We start from the raw sequence: 20,827 nt of genomic DNA on the forward strand, positions 1-20,827 counted from the left end.
ATAATATAAGGATCAAGATTCTTTTTACAGAAATAGGGTATGAAGTTTGGTCTAAAAGTTATTTCAAGATAAAATAGCTAAAGATAATTTTTTCATTAAGAATGAAGAAATTTTCATCATCTACAATTTTTAAACTGATCGACTGAGTTAGCTCATTTTTTGATATAATCATGTAATTGATTATGAAATGTATTTAATTTTTTTTCCAATTGAATCGAGTATTAAAAAAAAAAAAAAAAAAAAAAAAAACTTTTTAAATTTCAAAATTTGCTTTGGATTGTAGTGACGGTATTCCTATGAAAAATCTGAAATACGAAGAGTTCTTTACCCTTGTTACTTATAACAAATTCACCAAATTGTATAGGTCAACCATAATTATACAATGACATAATTCTCAAGTGTTGAAATAAGCTTTGAATACTATCTTATTCTTAATGAAATTTTCAATAAGATGTGCAAAAATAATAATATATTTTTTTAAAAATAGGTCACCTTAAACATAAATTATAAATAGTGATCGGAATTTTTGGGTGTGGTGCATCCCTACTGAGAATTTCTCTACATTATAGAATCTCACAAAGTTTTTCCCTGCACGACTTAACTCTACAGATAAATTTTTACATCGCAACAACTCTACAGAAGATTATTTTCACATTGTTCCATCTCTACATGAGAACATCTCTCATATTAAAAACCTCTACAGAAATCATCTCTACAGCGATCATTTTTACATGGCAATAAGTTCACACAGACGAATTTTTGTTTAGACATTTTATTATTCACGCAGGTTAGCTATATAAAAGAAAAAATGAATTAAAGTGAAATTATATTATTTAAATATTACAAAAGTAATAAATTATTCTGACACAAATTTAGAAAATCCAGGAGTCGCTGTTTTTAAACTGGTGATCTTGTGCTATCTGTTCGGATCAATTTATTATTTTATGAATATTAATATTTTTTGTTCTCTTTATATTTTTATTCCTAATAAAATATTAATTGACGAAAAAGATAACCGTGGCACTGTTAAAAAATAATTTGAAATAAGTGAAGATGCGGCACCTGTTGATATATAAATATAAACCAAATTGAAAACCAAGTTAATACAGAAAAAATTTCTCGAAATTGATACGAAACGATAACATAAGACCACCAGTGTAAAAGCAGCAACTCCGGGATTTTTAAAATTTGTGTCGGGATGATTCATTACTTTTGTAATATTTAAATAATTTAATTTCCCTTTCATTTATTCTTTCTTTTATATAATTAACCTACTTGATTAATAAAATGTCCAAACAAAAATTCTTCTGTTTGAACTTAGCGCCATGTAAAAATGCTCGCTGTAGGGATGATCTCTGTAGAAAACTTTAATATGAGAGATGTTCTTATGTAGAGATGGAACGATGTGAAAATGATCTTCTGTAGAATTGTTGCGATGTAAAAATTTACCTGTAAAGTTGAGTAGTGTAGGGAAAAACTTTGTGAGATTTTATAAAGTAGAGAAATTATCTGTAGGGATGCACCACACCCGAATTTTTCAGCATTAAAAATATGCTTAATGCCTTTTAAAAATAGCTTGAACTAATAATCGAAAATTAAAGACTAAAGTAAATTTTTAAGATAAAAACTTAAAAATTAATGGTTACTAGAAACACTTATGCATCGGAAGAAATAATGCAATAATCTCTAAAATTTTGATTAAGTACTTCATATTTTCTATGATTTTTATAGGTAACTAGTGAAAAAATTAATGGCAATACGTATCAAGAATATATTTTGGATGATGATGAGTGCCCATTGGCTATTATTATGAATTATTCATCAGCTCGCGGTGAGTTAAATAAATACGTTTTTTTTTCTTTCATATTATTCAATATAAGCCAATCTTCCTACCAACAAATTGAAATCTTTTGATTTAATAAAAAAGTTTCAGTTTTCTAATACACAATAAAAAATCTTATGTTATATAGTTACACATTAATATAAAATATTAATATTTTATCGCCACGAATTTAATTTTAGCATAGAAAAACTCATTTTTCTATTTACGGAGGATTGAGTGGTCTAGAAATTTTTTATTCGAATTTTTTTTTTGTAGAATTAATACTTCGGCCGTGTTAGCTATCGAAATTCAAAATTCAGGATAAATGGATGTTTGAAAAATCGTAGTGCCAGTATTTCAGTTTTTTAGCCTAAATATCACATGCATATGGGGCATTCCACGCCAAATCGGACGGTTTCAAAAATTTATTTTTCCGATTTTCTTAAATTTTTTGTATTTTTTAGTACCCCTCAAAAGAGGCTTCCTGGTAAATTTTGAGATTTTTTTGATCAATGGTTTAAAAAGTATCAAATTTTCAAAAAAACCGCTCTTTTTATGGTTTTTTGATCGTAACTTTCGTAATAATAGTCGAAATTAAATGGATTTTTTCCGAAATTTTCGTTTTTAGATGACCTTTACAGCAAAAAATACAAAACAAATAGACGAAACGTTTTTAATCGAGATTTTTTAATTTTAAGTTTTCAATCGTGTTTTTCAAAAAAGATGTATCCTTCGATTTTCTTGAAAATTTTCTATCTCAAACTTCTATCCATTCTGCAACTTTTCAGCCCGGTCCGATAGTGGGCCTTCCATTATTACTATTTTTTTTTCGATTTTTGAAAATTGAAAAAATTTTTTTTTTGCTATAAATTATTATCAGTACCGATTTTTGACACTGTACACTTGTTTTTCTTGCATGTTATAAATTGATTTCGATATTGTTTTGTTCTGATTAGGGATTTAAAAGCCGTAAGTAAAAGTTATTACTATTTATAAGCAGTTATAATAAATGTTTCTATTTATTAAGAAGCAACTATTTCGAAGCAAAAGAAACATTAGATTTGCTATACAATACAGCTAAGACCATAAACAGGAGCTTGGAAATTCCATATAATTATTCGAAAAAGCGACGAAACTCTTTTACAAACGTTTTTAATTATTTCCGTTCTTTCGAAAATTTTACATTAACGATTGTTTTATGAACTAGAGTACTCGGTAGTTAATGTAGCTCCATCGCTTTTTCGAATAATTATATGGAATTTTTGAGCTCCTGTGATGGTCTTAGCTGTATTGTATGGCAAATCGAATGTTTCTTTTGCTTCGAAATAGTTGCTTCTTAATAAATAATAACATTTATTATAACTGCTTATAAATAGTATTAACTTTTACTTACGGCTTTTAAACCCCTACTCAGAACAAAACAATATCGAAATCAATTTATAATATGCAAGAAAAACAAGTGTACAGTTTCAAAAATCGGTACTGATAATAATTTATAGCGAAAAAAAAATTTTTTCAATTTTCAAAAATCGAAAAAAAAATAGTAATAATGGAAGGCCCACTATCGGACTGGGCTTAAAAGTTGCAGAATGGATAGAAGTTTGAGATAGAAAATTTTCAAGAAAATCGAAGGATACATCTTTTTTGAAAAACACGATTGAAAACTTAAAATTAAAAAATCTCGATTAAAAACATTTCGTCTATTTGTTTTGTATTTTTTGCTGTAAAGGTCATCTAAAAACGAAAATTTCGGAAAAAATCCATTTAATTTCGACCATTATTACGAAAGTTACGATCAAAAAACCATAAAAAGAGCGGTTTTTTTGAAAATTTGATACTTTTTGAACCATTGATCAAAAAAATCTCAAAATTTACCAGGAAGCCTCTTTTGAGGGGTACTAAGAAATACCAAAAATTTAAGAAAATCGGAAAAATCAATTTTTGAAACCGTCCGATTTGGCGTGGAATGCCTCATATATAAAATTACTATTAATAATAAAATCGATCAGTAGTTTGGAGAGTGATTGCCGGGATTAAGGAAAGTTAAAAGACGTTAAGTTTTAAAAATATACAATGATTTTATTTAATTATTACAGATAGTACACGTTGGTTATTACACTGAGTTTTTGGGTGTTTTGAGTGTACGATTTTAATTTACAATAAACTTGAGTAAAATTGCGATGTGATCATAAGTCACGTTGCGTGTATATGGATGATTACTTAATTAGTCTTTCAATTTGAGTAATTACTTGAACTCTAATTTTAATAGTCTTTAATGAGTAAAATCAAATGATTGTTATTATGTAATTAGTTATAGTTTTTGAGTGTAAATTAATGTATTAAAATAAGTTGCGTGGGCTTAAATCTATTGGCGAGCGCAAACGCACCGCCGCAGCATTACACGGAAAAAAATATAGCTCCTCGAACGATCTAAAGTATAACTACTGGTAGATCGTTACCACAACAATACGTATACTTATGGTAACAATACTGTATCATTTCTGTAATTCACTATTAGATAGTTGTGAGCCCTAGAAAATATTAATATTTGTTATAGATATGGTCAATTGATTACAAATTCACGATTTTGATTTTAATCATTTATTACTTAAAAAGTTTTTAATATTTTGATTTGAAATTTTGTATGCAGTTTCTATGATTTTTCCCTTTTCAAAATGAGAGTTGCGACGATCTGATCCGATGTATAGTTTTTATTCTAGAGCCGTTTGATTACGCGGTCGCGGCGAAAAAATCATTTTTTGTTCATAAAAAATAGTCGTATAGAATTTTTGAAAAGAAAAGATAATTCTAAATATAGATAATCCCGTGTTTCGCAAACTTGTAATTCAATTATATGCAGCCTTACATCGATTCCTCAAATAAAATGCAGAACATCTTGAATGTGGCTAGCAAAATACTGAAATGATCCAGTGACAAGACTGTTGTGTCTTTTGGAGTGCCAGTGAACCAGGAATAAAAATATATGCGTCAATAAGGATAGTGAGTGAACTTAGGGGTTCCCTAAAATGGCGCGACCGATTCGAGCAATCGAACCTCTAGCTGCCCCGTCACAATAATAAATTGCGTATTACATTCGCTTTGTACGACTATATTGAGTTAAAAGAGTACGCAGAGGAAACAAGACGCGAAAATTTATAAATATTTCGTATTTTTAAGTGTTAAATACTAATGATAACCAATAATTACATTACTAACACGAGCTGGCCTAACGATGTCTAGTCGACATCTAGTAATAAGTTTCCAGTGTCAAGTTCATTTTAATATCGTGTACGTTATCAAAATTGTATTTGATTAAGTGCTGTGAGTACTTGTTGGCTGGTGCATGTTCACAGCTGTTTTTTAATCAGAAGTTCTACTACAGGAGGATCGTATGATGATCGTTGCAGCGCAACAACTCCACTGTAAGTGGACACTACTGCAATTCATCTATGGTTATTCTTTAATTTCTCCACGCGTTAAATTATTTACTTATAATAAAATTGCATTAAAAGATTTGCATAAACTTTACACTAAAATTTATTCTACACTTATCCAAAAAATTAAAGGAACAAGAAAATTTTATAAATTTTTTAGTGATTTTTGGAAGGCTGTATTTTCGTGAAAAATGATCGTATCGAAAAAATAAAAAAAGCAAATTGAAGCTTGAAATCTCTAGTTTAAAGATCTTCCAGCAAAATAATTTTCTGAGCCACGGTTTTTTCGGAATCATAAGAAATAGGTCAAGACAAAATTTTTCTAAATTTTTTGGTTTTGTTTTTTAGGTCTACGGGGCCGGGAAAATTTTTTTCGAAAAAATCAATTCACGGCTCGTTTAGGAAATTTATTCATCATTAAAAAAAATGTCCAATTAGTTATGAAAAAATTTTTTATTTCAATTTTCAGCTAAGTTATTAATTTTCAAACAATTTTTGTTGTAAGTAGGGTAATTTTTTCGATGCTCTTTAACAACTTACAATAAGAAATAAAATACAAAACAAAAATTCTCTAGAGAAGAAATTTTCCCTAGGACAATATCCAGCTATAGTGGAAAAATTTTTAAAGCCGTTTTGAAGACGTTATCGAAAAAAAATAACATAATCATGATTTTTAATAATTAAAAATAAAATGTTCAGAATTGTTGGGAAAAAATTTTGAAAATAAAAGTCAAATAATAAAAATATTAATAAAAAAAAAATGAAATTTGTATGAAATTCATAAATTAAATTGATATTTTTCGAATATCTAATCAAAAACTCTGCAAATCAGTACACATGAATGTTTGATGATGAATATCTTTTGAAGGCTTAATTTAATCGCCAAAACATAAGACACCATTCTTATAGAGCAGTTAATTTCCTACAAAAATTAATATTGCGCATTTGATAATAGTCATTTATTGTCGAGTTATAAAATTCATAAACAAAAATGATATTTGTCTTAAAATAATCAAACTTAAATCTTCAATATCATTCAAATGGTGAGGCTTACGGGAAAAAACATAAGATACCTTTTTTGTAGAGCATTAAATTTCCTACGAAATTCTTTCAGAACATTTTTCTGTACAATCAATTAATGATGAGGTATGAATTTTTTTCTATTTGACTAAGAAAAAAATAAAAAACTGCGATGAGGGCCATCTTCCTATTGAAATTAAGAGCTCATATTTGGTGAGAATTTTTTTAAGGTATCTAGCAACCCATTTTTCCCTGTGACTTGTAAAAAAAAAAATAGTTGATTTTTTTTACCCACCCTAGTAGTCATGGTATAAAATTAGACTCGTTTTATAAGAGTGAGTGTAAAAAAGGACAACGACTTACTTTCTCGAAGAACTTCAGATAGTTAATTTAACAAAACTTGTATAGATAATATACCAGTATAACCTTTACGCAAATGAAGTATTGCTTTATTCATAGCCTACATTGTTTGTTTAATTTTTTGATGATGACTATAACCTAACAGTATTACTATGAACAAAAAGTTATGTTTCAGTGCAAACGAATTAGAAGATTATTTTATTATCGACAGGAAAATTTAACGGAAATAGATTTTAATATGTAGTGCATAAGTTATTAAGACTTGAAACCATGAAAGATGCGCGTTTCTATATTAAAGAAAATTTTCAATGTTTTAAAAGTATTATAAAACAGTAATAATGTCAAGTTTAAGGTACACAGTTAAAGCCTATCAATTCATCCTTAAAATACATTAGGTACAAATTATCTAAAATATTTAGTTTCAGAGTTATACGAACCTTAATAATTAAAAGATCACAATAATATATAACTGATAGAATTGGATTATACTGAGAAATGCATAAGTTATCAGGAATAAAAACCATATTTTGAAATTTTCTTGATTCTGTCCGAACATTCAGGGCTATCCAATTATTGGAAAAAGGAGTCAGCACATAACGTTTAAAGTTAAAAATTTCAACTTATTAAACGAACCTTTCTACAGAAATCGTCTAAAAGTTTTGAATTCGAAGTTATTCAACTTTAACAGTGAATAAAAACTGATTTTTTCGAAAAAGCGTAAAAATTTCAAACATCCATAACTTTTGAACTAATCGACCGATTTAGCTCATCTTCGAAGCTAATCAAAAAGTTGCCCATGGAATATGTGTAGAAAATTTCATTAGGATCTAATAAGATTTCTAACGACCCTGCTTGAAAAATCCGATAGATTCTTATAACTGTATGTATAAGGCCTTATACTTAATTATAGCACTTCTCATAGAACTCATTCATTCTTATAAAATTTCTATAGGAATATATGAGAATCTAATGGATTCTATGAGATTTTTTGAACAGGGGGCTATCACGATGACGAGAAAGTTATAATTATAAGGCATACAGGTACGTTTGAAACATCAAAAATAACAAAAGAAATACTTTTAAAATATAAAATAGCCGTGAAATTTACAGGTTATTTTGTTCACAATAAAATAAAACTGACAAAATTTGATTTTAATGGGAAATGCTCAAGTTATGTGGAATGAAAACCATATTTTTAACATTTTTTGATTCCATTAAAATATTCAAGGCCATCAAATTATTGGAAGAAATGGTCAAAACATAAAGTATAAGGTCATAAATTAAAGCTTATTAGACAAGCTTTTAGATACTTTTTACGGAAATTGTCTGAGTATTAGTATTAAAATTATATGAACTTGAAAGTGGATAAAAACTGATTTTTTCGAAAAATCGTGCAAATTTCAAACAGTCATAACTTCTAAATTAATCGAACGATTTAGCCCATCTCCGAACTTAACCGTGATAATAGCCCATAGAATAAGTGTAAAAAATTTCATTAGGATCCGATATGAATTCTAGGCGTAATCGTGTCCTTAAAACTTGGTTCTATTACATATATATATATATATATATATATATATATATATATATATTAGGGTGCGTCATTTCGGAGCAACATTTTTTTTTTAAGTGCATAGGGAGAAAAATCATAGTTCAACGCAAAAAAATAATTTTCGCGAAATTAAAAAATTCTATGTCAAAAATTACAATTAATAGTCTGAAATTTCCATCAAAAATCTAAAAACCATCTAATTGCCTTAGCATATGACTTAAAATAAATATTTTGAAAAAGAAAAAAAAAAATACTTTATCGTGTTGAAAAAGAAAAGATACAAATTTTTTAAAATAAATATTAAGTTATAGAGAGATACAGAGATCGTCTTTTTTCTAACCCTACGTATGTGTGCGTAACATGTAAGTTGTCGCGAGCAAAATAAAAGACATTTAATTAAAGCCGATGTTAACCGAAGATCAACGAAGACTACTGAAATATTACTCTGCAGTTTAGAGTAAAAATTACTTCCATAGGTAAGAAAATTTATTCGAGTTATAGGCAGTTTTTCTTCAAAAAGTTAATGGGTTTAAAAAAATGGTATATTGGGGAGTAAAAATTAATCGCATTAAGTAAAAATAAATAGATTAAGATGAGATATTCACAATAATCGATTAAATATAAGACTTTTAAAAAATTACTCAGTAGTAGAGTAAAACATAGTCTAGCAACGTTAATATTTAAACAAAAAATATTAAATTTAAAACAAAAAATACCAATTTTTTGCAACGGCCCAGGATTACTCGAAATTACAGATTAAATTTTATCAAAAGATTCTTTCCGTATACCATACACCAAATTAATCTGCAAACATTAGATTAATGATTAATGATTTTAATTTCTAAATATAATAGTAACCATTACCGTAATATTATAGTAATTATTATCATAATGTATGGTAACTATTACCATAATACATAGTAATCATTACCATAATACATGTTAACATTTACTATAGTATTATGGGAACGATTACCATAATATTATGGGAATAGTTACCATAATATAGAGGGTTTATCCCCATTTGCACTTAAGAACCGTTACAATGTGGTTATAGGATTTGTTTCTATTTGCTTATGGGAACTATTCCTGTGAGTATGGTGATCATTACCATAATTCTATTACATGCGATATGGGAACTGTTACCATAATGATGGGGATTGTTCCCATACTTATGTTATGGGAACTTTTTCCAGAAAGTATGGAAAACAACTTGGTACTTCTTAAGATTTTAGTTATTTTTTGTAGAGTTAGCTTCTTTCTTTCGTAAAAAGTGTTGAATATGTATTTAACGTGATTTTTTTTTTACAAAAAACCTTTTTTTGGTAGGATTTCTCTTTTGTACGCCTAATAACGCGAATCGTTTGAGATAGTGCATTGCTCTTAACATGTCAAAGTCAAGTATTTTTCTGGACTCAAACTGCCTCGTGTAGATGTGCCACGATTACACTCGAAAAACTTAACGTATCAGAACCATTCCTTTTTTATTACCTTCAGAACGACACCGATTTGTTTGCTATTTGAAAGGACTGTTTAATTCAGTGTCGTTTAATTATAATTATGATGAAAAATGTTGAAAAACACTGGTCTTTTGTATACCTATATCCATTTTTTTTTCAATATGGGTATATTTCTATGATTACACTGAGAGAAAAAATCGATTTTTTGAACTAAGGAATCGTAGTTCACAGACGACTCAGCTATTGAAGTCAGTTTCAGTAACTAATACGCCACAGTAAAGTGCTCTACGACTACATAGTCGTTCTTACTATTTTTAGTTACATATACTAAGATAGTAATAATGAACATAACTAGTTTAGGGAAAGTTTTTATTACTATCAGTTTAAAGTTAACATAACTATAATTTATACTGTAGTAAGCAATTTATTCTTAGTCTAATATACATTAAGGTTATTGTGATGTTAATAATGTACACTCAGTTCTCCAGATCATTTATAATAGTAGCAATAAGTATTTGAGTCTAGATGTACACACTAGAAAATCGAACTTTCTGCGAATGTACTAATTTGACTTATTGTAACTAAACATTCATAGTTACCATTGCCATAATTTAGTATTGCAAGAAACAAAATTATTTAGCGATCGGTAGTGCGAATTTTGTTTCATTGTTACTGAATTCTTTTTTCTTTAATAGCCAACATTTATGTGATAAATACAGAAAATTATTTTCTATTACATTAAATCCCTCGCAGATTTGAATCACGGTGGAAACACGGTGGGTTTGTTCCATTTTACCACTGTGATTACGCGGTGTATCCACCGTGATTCCACGGTGGCTTGACCACTGTGATTACGTGGTGGATACACCGTGGAACCACGGTGGTGAAATAGCACAAAGCCACCGTGGAATCACGGTGGATGCCCCGCGTAATCATAGTGGAAACACCGTGTATACACAGTGGTCAAGCCACCGTGGAATCACGGTGGATACACCGCGTAATCACAGTGGATACACTATGTATACCCGGTGGTGAAATGGAACAAACCCACCGTGTAACCACGGTGGATCCACGGTGTTTACACTTTCACGGTGATTCAAATCTGTGAGGGATGTACTTGATGTTTTTTCATTATTACAAAAATTATTTTAGGAAACATTAATGTTAAACATTAATGTCATAACGTAATTTAGTACATACTATATTACAATCGAAAATGATACTAGTCACTCTGTCAAATAACAGAGAAGTACTAATGCCAGAATTGTTCTCAAGCTTGAAATATAATACTTCTGAAATAAGTTTCTTACCAGGGACACTACGAAAGGTGGGCGCAATCTAGTGGCGAGCACCGAACTACTCCCACTGCTGTTGCTTTGCTCTGGTGACTTCCCTCTCCTCCATATATATCTTTTCTCCCAAGAAATTTATCCCTTAGTTTAAGCAACTATTCTATTTTGGTTGGAGCATGAAAAGTTCTTGCGTTAAATAATAGTACTCATTGAGAGAAATTTTATTTTCTTTAAACAAAAAAGTGCAGATTGCTACAAAAAACTAATACATCTTGCTTCAAAAAATATCTAATATTAAGAAATCAAAACTTTTGTAACAAGTAAAAATTTATCTTGAATTTTTATCTCGAATCGAAAAATTTTTTTTCAAGTCAACATATTCTCACGCTTAAATCGAAAAATTTTTACTATTTTAAAGAGTTTTAATTTCTCAATATAGGAGATATTTTTTGTAGCAAGATATGTTAGTTTTTAGTAACAATTGCATTTTTTAGTTTGAAGAAAATAAATTTTCTCAGAATAACTACTATTTTTTTAATGTGAGAATTTTTGTATGCTTCAATCAAAAAAAAAAAAAAAAAAAAGAAAAGTTGTTTAAGCTAAAAGGAAAATTTATTGGGAGAAAAGATATATATTATCTTGATTGATTTTCATTTTAATGAATAATTCCGAATTGATTGACAACAAAAAATTTTTACACGCCCTTTTGGTATAAAAAAAAAATTTTTTTCACTTTTTTGGCTCAGCAGAACAAATACGGCGTATATTTTGCAATACGCACTTTTGGCATTAGGATCGGAATTTATAGCCAGGGAAACTAAATATTAATGGTATCCATAACTATATTCTCCTTTGAATTTTTTTTTACAGTTGATTATTAGTCAGCAGAAATATTCTATAATTATTAAATTAACTGGAAATTGATTGTTTAGACAACTAAGATGAAATAGTACGGTTGATACTTTTGTCAGTAGTAAAAGAAACTAAATAAATGCAGTTCTATGAGACGACAACTAAACTCTTAATTGAGTCAACTACTAAAATTATTTTTACCAACTATCACACAGTCACTAAGCTAACATAGTTACTGTATCTATATTATGTTAATTGACCCAATGATAAAGGTAATATTGTGTTCACCACTGAGCCTTGATTCAAAAAGATTGACGTTTTGTAGTGACCATAATGAGGCAAAAATAGTTTCTTAAGTTTAGTTAATGTAACTATTTTTTCGTGCTGATTCACACTAGTATATAGTTCCAGTAACAAAAAAATTGGTTAGGGAGACTATATTTTTATATCTGTCGCTGAATAGTTTAGGTTACTAAGCACTTTTCTCTCAGTGTATACGACGTTCAGGGCATTTGGCCGCGTTCGGGTGCTGTTAGCCAGGTTGATAAATATGTACACGCGTGCGCTGTATGTTTCTCATCGGACGCCAATACCGCGAAAGATTGAACACTAAAATTCAAGTAACTAAAAATAATAAGAATAAAAAAAAATAATAACAAATCCAATGATATTTAATTTCATTTATTGATTAAATTCTAATTTCTTCGGTAGGGAATTTGAATAATTAGTTATTTATATATATTTGAATGAGCGTTATGAGGCGTACACTTCTGGATTTTCCAAACTTTTTTTTTTTTTTTTTTTTTTGAAGGGTAAAATAACTTGATACATATCATCGAAAAGTCAAGTTGTTTTTTATGTTTCTGAAAAGAAGCCATCAAAAACGCAATTCTTAGTTTTGTAATATAAGGTTTTTTTTTCTACGGAAGAATTTTAGTCATTAGAAAATAATTATCATAATAACTTTCAAGCCATTTTACTTAATCATTTAAAAAAATAATTAAATAGATTAAATAATTATGAATACTAGGTGTGTGCTCCATCGTTCTATAACCGTGACACGTGTCCTGAAATATTTAATAAAATAATCTAAAGTAATAGGAGAGGGATGCGCTAATGATTGTTGAAAGAATTAATTTTATTTAATAATTAGTAACAAGCTAAGGTTTATTCCACTAAATCGAGATCATTTTTTTCCCTTCACAATGACGTATATGTATAATAAATTTATAATCATGAATATATGTTACCGATTAAAAGGGCCCGTATATAATTAGTAATTATATGTCTTACAAAGTTGCAGCCCTTCAAAAATCGAACAAGAAATTAAAAAAATTTTTTGCGCTTCTAATTTTTTTTTTGATGGGTATATTACCCTATCCTTAATTTAATGCTATTATGTAGAGATTTCAGCAATAGGGGTTCTTACTTTTTTCTCTCTCGCACCCAAGTAGGCGAACGGTATTATCTTTGTTGCACTAATACAGTAATCAGGAACTTTGGCCGAGTTTTTCTCTTAAACAAACAAACATTATCGAAAAATTAAAACGCACTTCGCTCGATTAGGCAGTAGTGCATTGGTGTGCAGTCTGTAGTTAGTGTTGAGATATTTTGTTTCAAAGAAAAACCTCAGTTGAAAATATCTGATAACCCCTGATAAGGAAAATATAAAAATGACCCTTCTTTCTAAATTCAATTTTATGTTTCAAAGTGTTATAGACGATCAATAGATAGTCAAATTATAAAACAAGTTCTAAAAGATTCATTTGACGGGAAATTAGAACACTGTAGAGAATAATATTTATATTGAACGACATGGCAGATAGTAACGATCGATAGTAGAGTAAAAAGGTAGAGGGGTTGTGAGAGTTGCACAGTCCTCTTAAAGCTCAGTAAAGTTTAGTTGCTTTTCGAATCTATATTGTATGTTGTACGAACCAACATTGTTAACTTGATTATTTATTAGTGAAACGTTAATATATTTAAATTGTCTTCAAGTTTGCTATTGTGATAGGTAAATTGATATTATTTATAAATCAACTTCGAAAGATACTTATTAAAAATTAAATGTATATATACATACATGTATATATACATGTATGTATAGTCTTATATAATCCAAACACACGTAAGAAAAATAATCAAAGTTCATAACGGTGCAGTTGAAACGTAATAATGTGATAAGTGATGAATTTAGTGATTGAATTTGAATAGGATATAACTTTTAAATATTTTGTCAAAAAGTAGTGTTTACGTGTGCTAATTAAATGATCGGTGATTTCAAATTATTATGAAATATAATCTTATTGATTAACTGTTATTACTGTTTAAATAATAGTTAGTAGTGAAGAAAATGAGTCTACTCAAAAGAAATTACTGTAAATCCTTCTGAATTATAGGTATTTTGACGTTTGTGAATTGATGTGGAAAGTGATAAGTCAAAACAACCATGAGAAAGTTGAAACAATTAAAAATTGGTTGTAATCTCCTATAAATATTTTAAAGTATTTTGGCTAGAATACTGATTCACTATAACTAGAATGATTATCTACTGATGAGTTAACAATTTTCTATTTTAATGCATTCAATGATTACAAATAAATGAATGTTATTTGTACGAAATTGGAGTGATAATTATCATTGAGAATCAAGAACAGGCTACAGATTATTTAATGACATAATTTAAAGATTAGTGGAACAAGTGGTTATTTTTGCTCTTAAAACTTCTTAAATAATTTAATCAAAATAACCTGCCAACATGATGGACTGGGGAATCAGGCGTAAGCACTTTTTTCTTTTTTTACTGAAGATTTCAATCATGAGCTCGTTCATTTGGACCTCAATTTTAATCGAAAAAAAATAAATAATCTTGATTCTTTTCGATCTTATATCAACCTTAATTGTAATATTTGTTATTCCTCTGCGTGAAAAGAAATATATGCCGAAAATAGATGCACTGTATATGAAATAAGTGTTACACATATTTCGTGTCTAAAAAATTCAATTAAAATAAAAAATTGATTTTTTTGGTCTTGCGGAAAGTTTTAATTTCGAATTCGATATTTTTTCTCAAAGCCGAAAATTTTCCACACAAAGTATGTCATTATCACGTTGGGATTATTTTGTGTTAAAATATATATAAATAAAATGCTTGCTCTATATGATTAAACAACTTTTATTATCGGAAGCATTTTGAATGTTCATACAGTTTTTATACATACCTATCCTATAACATGATGAGTTGGTAGTCATTATCATCATCATTACACTGTAAAAAATCCGGAGTGAATTGGGAGTGAAATAAAATCCGAATTCACTCTGGATTGACTCCGCCACTCGGAGTTCAGGAGTTTTAAAAAAAATCACTCCGCATGCGTGTGTGCAAATTTGTGCGTGTGTGCAAATTTGTGCGTGCGTGCAAATTTGTGCGTGTGTGCAAATGTGTGCGTGTGTGCAAATTTGTGCGTGTGTGCAAATGTGTGCGTGCGGTCGTGTGCGAGTGCGCGTGTGTGCCTAAATATGTATGTGTGTGCATATCAGCATATTTTATTAATAATATTTTCAAAACTCCGCTCCGGAGTGAATTTCACTCCGGAGGGATTAAATTAATATAAAATTATCTACTCCGCGAGAACTTCCCTTTGGAGTGAATTTCACTCCGAGGGGAGTGAATAATTAAAAATTCATTCACTCCGCATTCACTCCGGATTTAATCCGCATTCACTCCGCGAATTTTTTATAGTGTAATAGAATAATTCAAACGCAATCTATGATAAAGTCAATTTTACAGATAGGTTAAGCATCATGAAATACATTATATCGTCTTACGTTACGGTAACTCATTAAATGGGTTTAAGTATATTTTTGTATTTCTCATACATTTACTCATATCGCTAATAAATTGAACAAAGTAGATTCTTAAGCTAAGCTTCTAGCGATCGTCAATACATTTTGATGAAATAATTTTATGAAGGAACAAGTAAAAAAATGTTTTTTAGGAACAATAATTGCTAACGAATTTTTTTCCGCTGTAAATTTAAAAGTTAAAATTTAAAATACTCAACTTGATAAAATTATTTTACCGTTAGAAAAAATCAGTCACAATTATTTAATTATCCAATTGTATTTAAACAAAAAATATTCCCATCGTGCAAATTAGATATTTTGTGTAAAAAATTCTCAATTTTCACAACAAAATGAAAAAATCAAAAATAAACTTGTCGACACGATTTGCGATGGCACGACCAGAAAAATCGCTTGTTTTAAGTTGATTTACTTTGATTAAATTTGTGAAGTTCGTTCGTGACATGTAATAACACGGAAAAAGGGGCTTAATTTTTAGTGCATTTTTGCTAGAAAACTTCAGATAAAATTATTAAATTTTGTATTTAAACTTGGAATGACATTGAAATTCCGAATTTTTGCTACATTGACAAAATAACTACGTTCAAAACAATGTTTTATTATTCCAGTCAGTAGATCCAGAGATATTTTCACGAGACAAACTGTAGTAATATTTAGTTACTGAAAAATATTTAGTACTGATTGTATATTATTCTTACTATGCAGACAGTGATTTTTACATTTTTCATACAATTAAGTACATAATTCAAGTTAATTTTAATACTTTGGTAAATTAATAATCACAAAAACCGTATAACTAAATAAAATACTGAAAAATAATTAAACAGACCTTTGAAGAGTGCTGCGATTCTATATCAATGAAATATAAATAAAAGTAAAAATACATTAATTTTTTAAATAAACAAGTAGTATTAACGAAAATTTCTTACATTCTTACTATAAATTTCGTAATACATAACTGCAGTAATGAAATTATCGGTTATTTGTCAATAGTATTCAATACTTAGATATGCCAAGTATTTATAAATTTTCATAGAAAAGCTAAGAATTTTTACAAAAAATCTGTATTGTTTGTATGCAACATATTTTTAAAGATAATCTTTCTACTCCGAAAAAAAATCGTTCCCGGTCTCGCAGTGCAGATGCGCAAAGAAATAGATGAATAAACATTATTCGTCCATCCAACTATTTCTATTTCACTCTCTCTCATTCTTAATATTTATACTAGTATCTTCGGAGCAAGTTGAACGTAAAAATGTTCAGAAAAATTATTGAATATGTTCTGAATTATAATAATATCATATAAAATATTTACTAATTGATCGTTGAATCGCGATTCATAAGTAAAGATGTTACATATCATAGAATATGATTTCTACTCTACTATGTCCTAATTCGAAGTTTATAATATGATAGAGATCATGGAAGATTGCCAAATTCTAAGTAGATAGGCAATTTCTTTAAAATGTAGATGTAGACATATCTAAGAAAATAACATTTCAGTTAGTCAAGTCCACCGTTTTTGACTGATTAAATGAAGTTGTATCGACTACTTCAGTTTTAAACCAATCAAAATTCACTTGACTTAATTACAAATCGGTAAAGTACGTGACGTATTGCACGACTCATGATGCGAAGCATCAGAGTGTGCTTTACGATCGAAAAATTTTTTTCGCCTCACTTCGGCAACTATTTCAATTATTATACTCTTGTTCGTTCACGGTATCAAGATATTTTGCATACTATTTTAAAGATAATTTGATGGAGATTAGTTCCATAACTTTTCAAAAATTTATTTAGTTCAATAAAAACGGAGAAAACATCAAAATAGTTTAAAAAAATTTCCTGTCCGTCAAGTATGAACCCCGTATGCATGATAACTTGGGAAAAAATCCAGTAATTGAATCAAATTTTTTTTTTAAATTCTTCGATAGATTTGAAGGTCCCCAATTGTAAATGGCTAGGTAACTCAGCGTCGTTTAGTTACAATTAATAAAATAAAAACAAGTCAGTATAACTATATCTATATATATCTATGTAAAATTAACATGGATGGTGATATATCTATACATTATACGTACATTTATTCCACCAGGGGCGCTTACGCGTTACCGTCCTAGTACAGCTGTTTTTTTTTACTAATTGGTAAGCCTGAATTTTTTTTTCAATTCAATTTTTTTTATTTTTTTCTACTTACATATATTTTTTTTTTTATTTTTCTTTATTTCAATTTATAGAATACAGGAGTATCTTTTTACATTTTTGTCTTCAAATCGCAAACTGCTTCCTTATACTGTACTGCATCATTACGGTGATGCCCTACAAGCTCCCTTGTGCAATGGAGGTGCAGTGGCTAGGAAAACCACAGAAAAAACCTAGCCAGTACAGTTTCGGTTTGGGTGAAGCTCCAGTGATCGATAAAATTCCCATTTTACCGACCACTGGATCTTCATCCCGCGCCTAACAATCAGAGACCTTCGTTCGAACCCGACGCGTGGCTAAACGGTCACCCAGCCAAGTTGTGATCATGCTCGATACAACTTAACTTCGGTGATCACCCGAGCCACGCGCGTGCCGAACGGCTGCCTCAGCCGTCTTATTTGCATATATTTTTTTTTGTTATTAATCGAGATATTTTGAGTAGGTTCTTTTATAATTATAAAAAAAATACTAATATAATTAAAAAAAAAAAAAAAAAAAAATTTAATGAATGAAAATTGTATATATTTTAAATTTATTCGTGCTTCTCGCCATTTTTTTTTATTATTATTTTATTATTTCATAATAAATGAGCATTATGAGTCGTGCACTTTTGGATTTTCCAAATTTTTTGGGAACTATACACGACTGTTATCAGAGTGGGCTTGAAAAATTCGCCTGTGGTCGCAGTTTTCTGTACTGGTCAGCAGGCCACTTAGAGAAGTGGTAAAACGCGGCTTCGCTCTATTCCCTAAGAAAGTTTTTTCCTCTTTAATATCATCTATATAATGTCGCACAAGCAGGCGAGCAGATGCTTGCTTTGTTTTAGCAAGATAATCTATTCTACGAACACATAGTACCTAGTTTTTTCAAAACAAACCAATAGTATATTACATACCTAGGCCAGTAAAATAAGAAAAGTCTCAGAGCACATGTAATTGTTGGCCGAGGCGAAGCCGAGGCTGACAAACATGTGGTCTGAGGCTTTCTTTTTTACTGGCCAAGGTGCGTATACTATTTTTCTGCTCGACGAAGCCGGAAAGTTGCAACTTCGTTTAGGGCAGTGGCCCGAAAGTTGCCACTTTCCGGCCGGAGGGCAGAAAAATTAATTTTAAGTCTTCACCAAGTATATACGTTAACCATAATTTCATTGTTTTATATTGTTATAGCTTTACTGAGTTCTTGATTTTTTTAGGGTCAATAATGTTTCATGTAAGAAGGCGACCAGCCGATTATGTACCAAGAAAGAGAAAGAAGAAGCCAACTGGAAAATGGGGTGAAATGGATCACAAGTATGAAGATGAAAGATTACCGTTCTTGTTAGAACTTAATGCTGATGGAACAGATGTTCCGAATGGTGCAGGGGTGAGGCACCGACTCTTACCAAATGTTACAGAAGTTGGATCTGAAACATCTGCAGGCAGCCAAGCTGTTCATAATCAAACTTTAACTCTCTGTGGTCCTACAGTTATGCCTCGTCACTGCGTTATTGCTTTCACTGAGAATATTGTAACTTTAACACCGGCCTCTAGAGATGCTTACACTTATGTGAATAATCAAAGAATTCATCAGACTACAATTCTTCAGGTAAACTATTTACGATGATGAAACATAATAATTTAAGCTTGTATGATTTTATTATTATATGATCAATTCATAGCAGGGATACTGCTACCTTGGTCGTCCTTTTTCAGGGCGCTACTGGAAGTATTAACGGTCTTCCAGAACCGAGTCTTAATTCTACGCGTAGAACTTTACTGCACTTTTGACGTTCATAAATTACTTAATTGATTTTATTTTATTTATTTGGTTAATTTAATTACATATAATATATAATTATAATTAATTTATTCTAATTTTAATGCTGAATTATATGTGACTAGATTCGAGACTAGGTTCAAATGAATATTTCCGGCGTGTGTTTTCCACTAACGGTCCCGAAAGTTCTGGAAGAATTTTTCCAGCGCGTGGTTTACACGAACTGCCTGGAAATTTCTATTGCGTAGTAAATCCGGCCTCCCTGTCTGAATTTAACGAAACTAATTATGTTCAAGTCCGGTTTTTGATTATTTTATTACACGTTAACTGACACGACAATAATCTGCGGACACGACGTTTATTTACGTATTTTAATTAATAAATATTCCGGCCTCTCTGCCTGAAATATTTTACAAAATACCTATCACGATTTACGTTGAATTCTTTTTCGTCGTTTGTTCTTTGTAAGTTGTCCTGGCACTTATCAGTCTTGTGTGTCCTGGGTGTCTCGTGTTCTTTTCCTTGAGTTAACTTCCTTCTCGTATCAATTTTTCAGGTTACTCGTCTTTTTTAAATCATTCGTGTTCTCCTTCGACCTGCTGTTCAAACGCAATCAGTAATAAGTTGATAAAGAATACCGGCTTCCCTGTCTGGTATTCTGGTTATAAAACCTGAAGTTTTCGCTTGGTTCCACAATGAGAACCCAAGTGCGACTTGATTAATTACCTGATGTTCGGGTAGTCGCAGTCCTAAGTCTAGCTGGTTACCCGTTCCTATTGGCTCTATGTCGCTTCCGCTGCTGTCTTGTGTTTTTATCGATTTCACTCGATTGTCTTCGGCAATTATCGGAATATTTCACCCTTTTTTAATTATGATTGGACCTCGTAAGCGAGCCTCTTCAATTAGCGCGCCCGGCGACAAGTCGAAAAACTCATTTTAGTCCAAGATCCCGGAGCGATCTGACATAACTTATTTTCACACAGATAAAACCTTAGGTTCTCAGTAGCGTCTCATGTGCTTTGGATACCTGCGTGCTTGTGGAGCTTGCCTTGTGACACCTGGGTATGTACCAGGTGAGAAAGGTAACTAAAAATAAGAGTTACTTAAATTAAATTTGTATGACTGATTATTATATATGTTTTGTAGAATATTATTCTGAAGTAGTATCACAAGTGTCAGACACTTTCCATGGACCAGAACTTTTGTCAGACGCT

At 30.0% G+C, this 20,827-nt stretch overlaps 1 protein-coding gene across 8 annotated transcripts in view; it reads left to right on the forward strand.

Moving 5' to 3' along the window:
* LOC130669641 (afadin) overlaps positions 1–20,827 on the forward strand; it is a 167,445-nt gene that overhangs the window by 41,317 nt on the left and 105,301 nt on the right. For 6 of the 8 annotated variants that reach the window (XM_057472641.1, XM_057472645.1, XM_057472644.1 and 3 more), the window contains exons 6-7: positions 1,732–1,831; positions 19,051–19,442. In XM_057472641.1, the coding sequence (XP_057328624.1) occupies positions 1,732–1,831; positions 19,051–19,442 (492 nt within the window). Of the gene's footprint in view, positions 1–1,731; positions 1,832–13,701; positions 14,573–19,050; positions 19,443–20,827 lie in introns of those variants that run through there. The other 2 variants (XM_057472646.1, XM_057472647.1) reach the window with 1 other exon arrangement.

The sequence above is a fragment of the Microplitis mediator genome, chromosome 6 (genome assembly GCF_029852145.1).
Source record: "Microplitis mediator isolate UGA2020A chromosome 6, iyMicMedi2.1, whole genome shotgun sequence".
Classification (NCBI taxonomy): domain Eukaryota; kingdom Metazoa; phylum Arthropoda; class Insecta; order Hymenoptera; family Braconidae; genus Microplitis; species Microplitis mediator.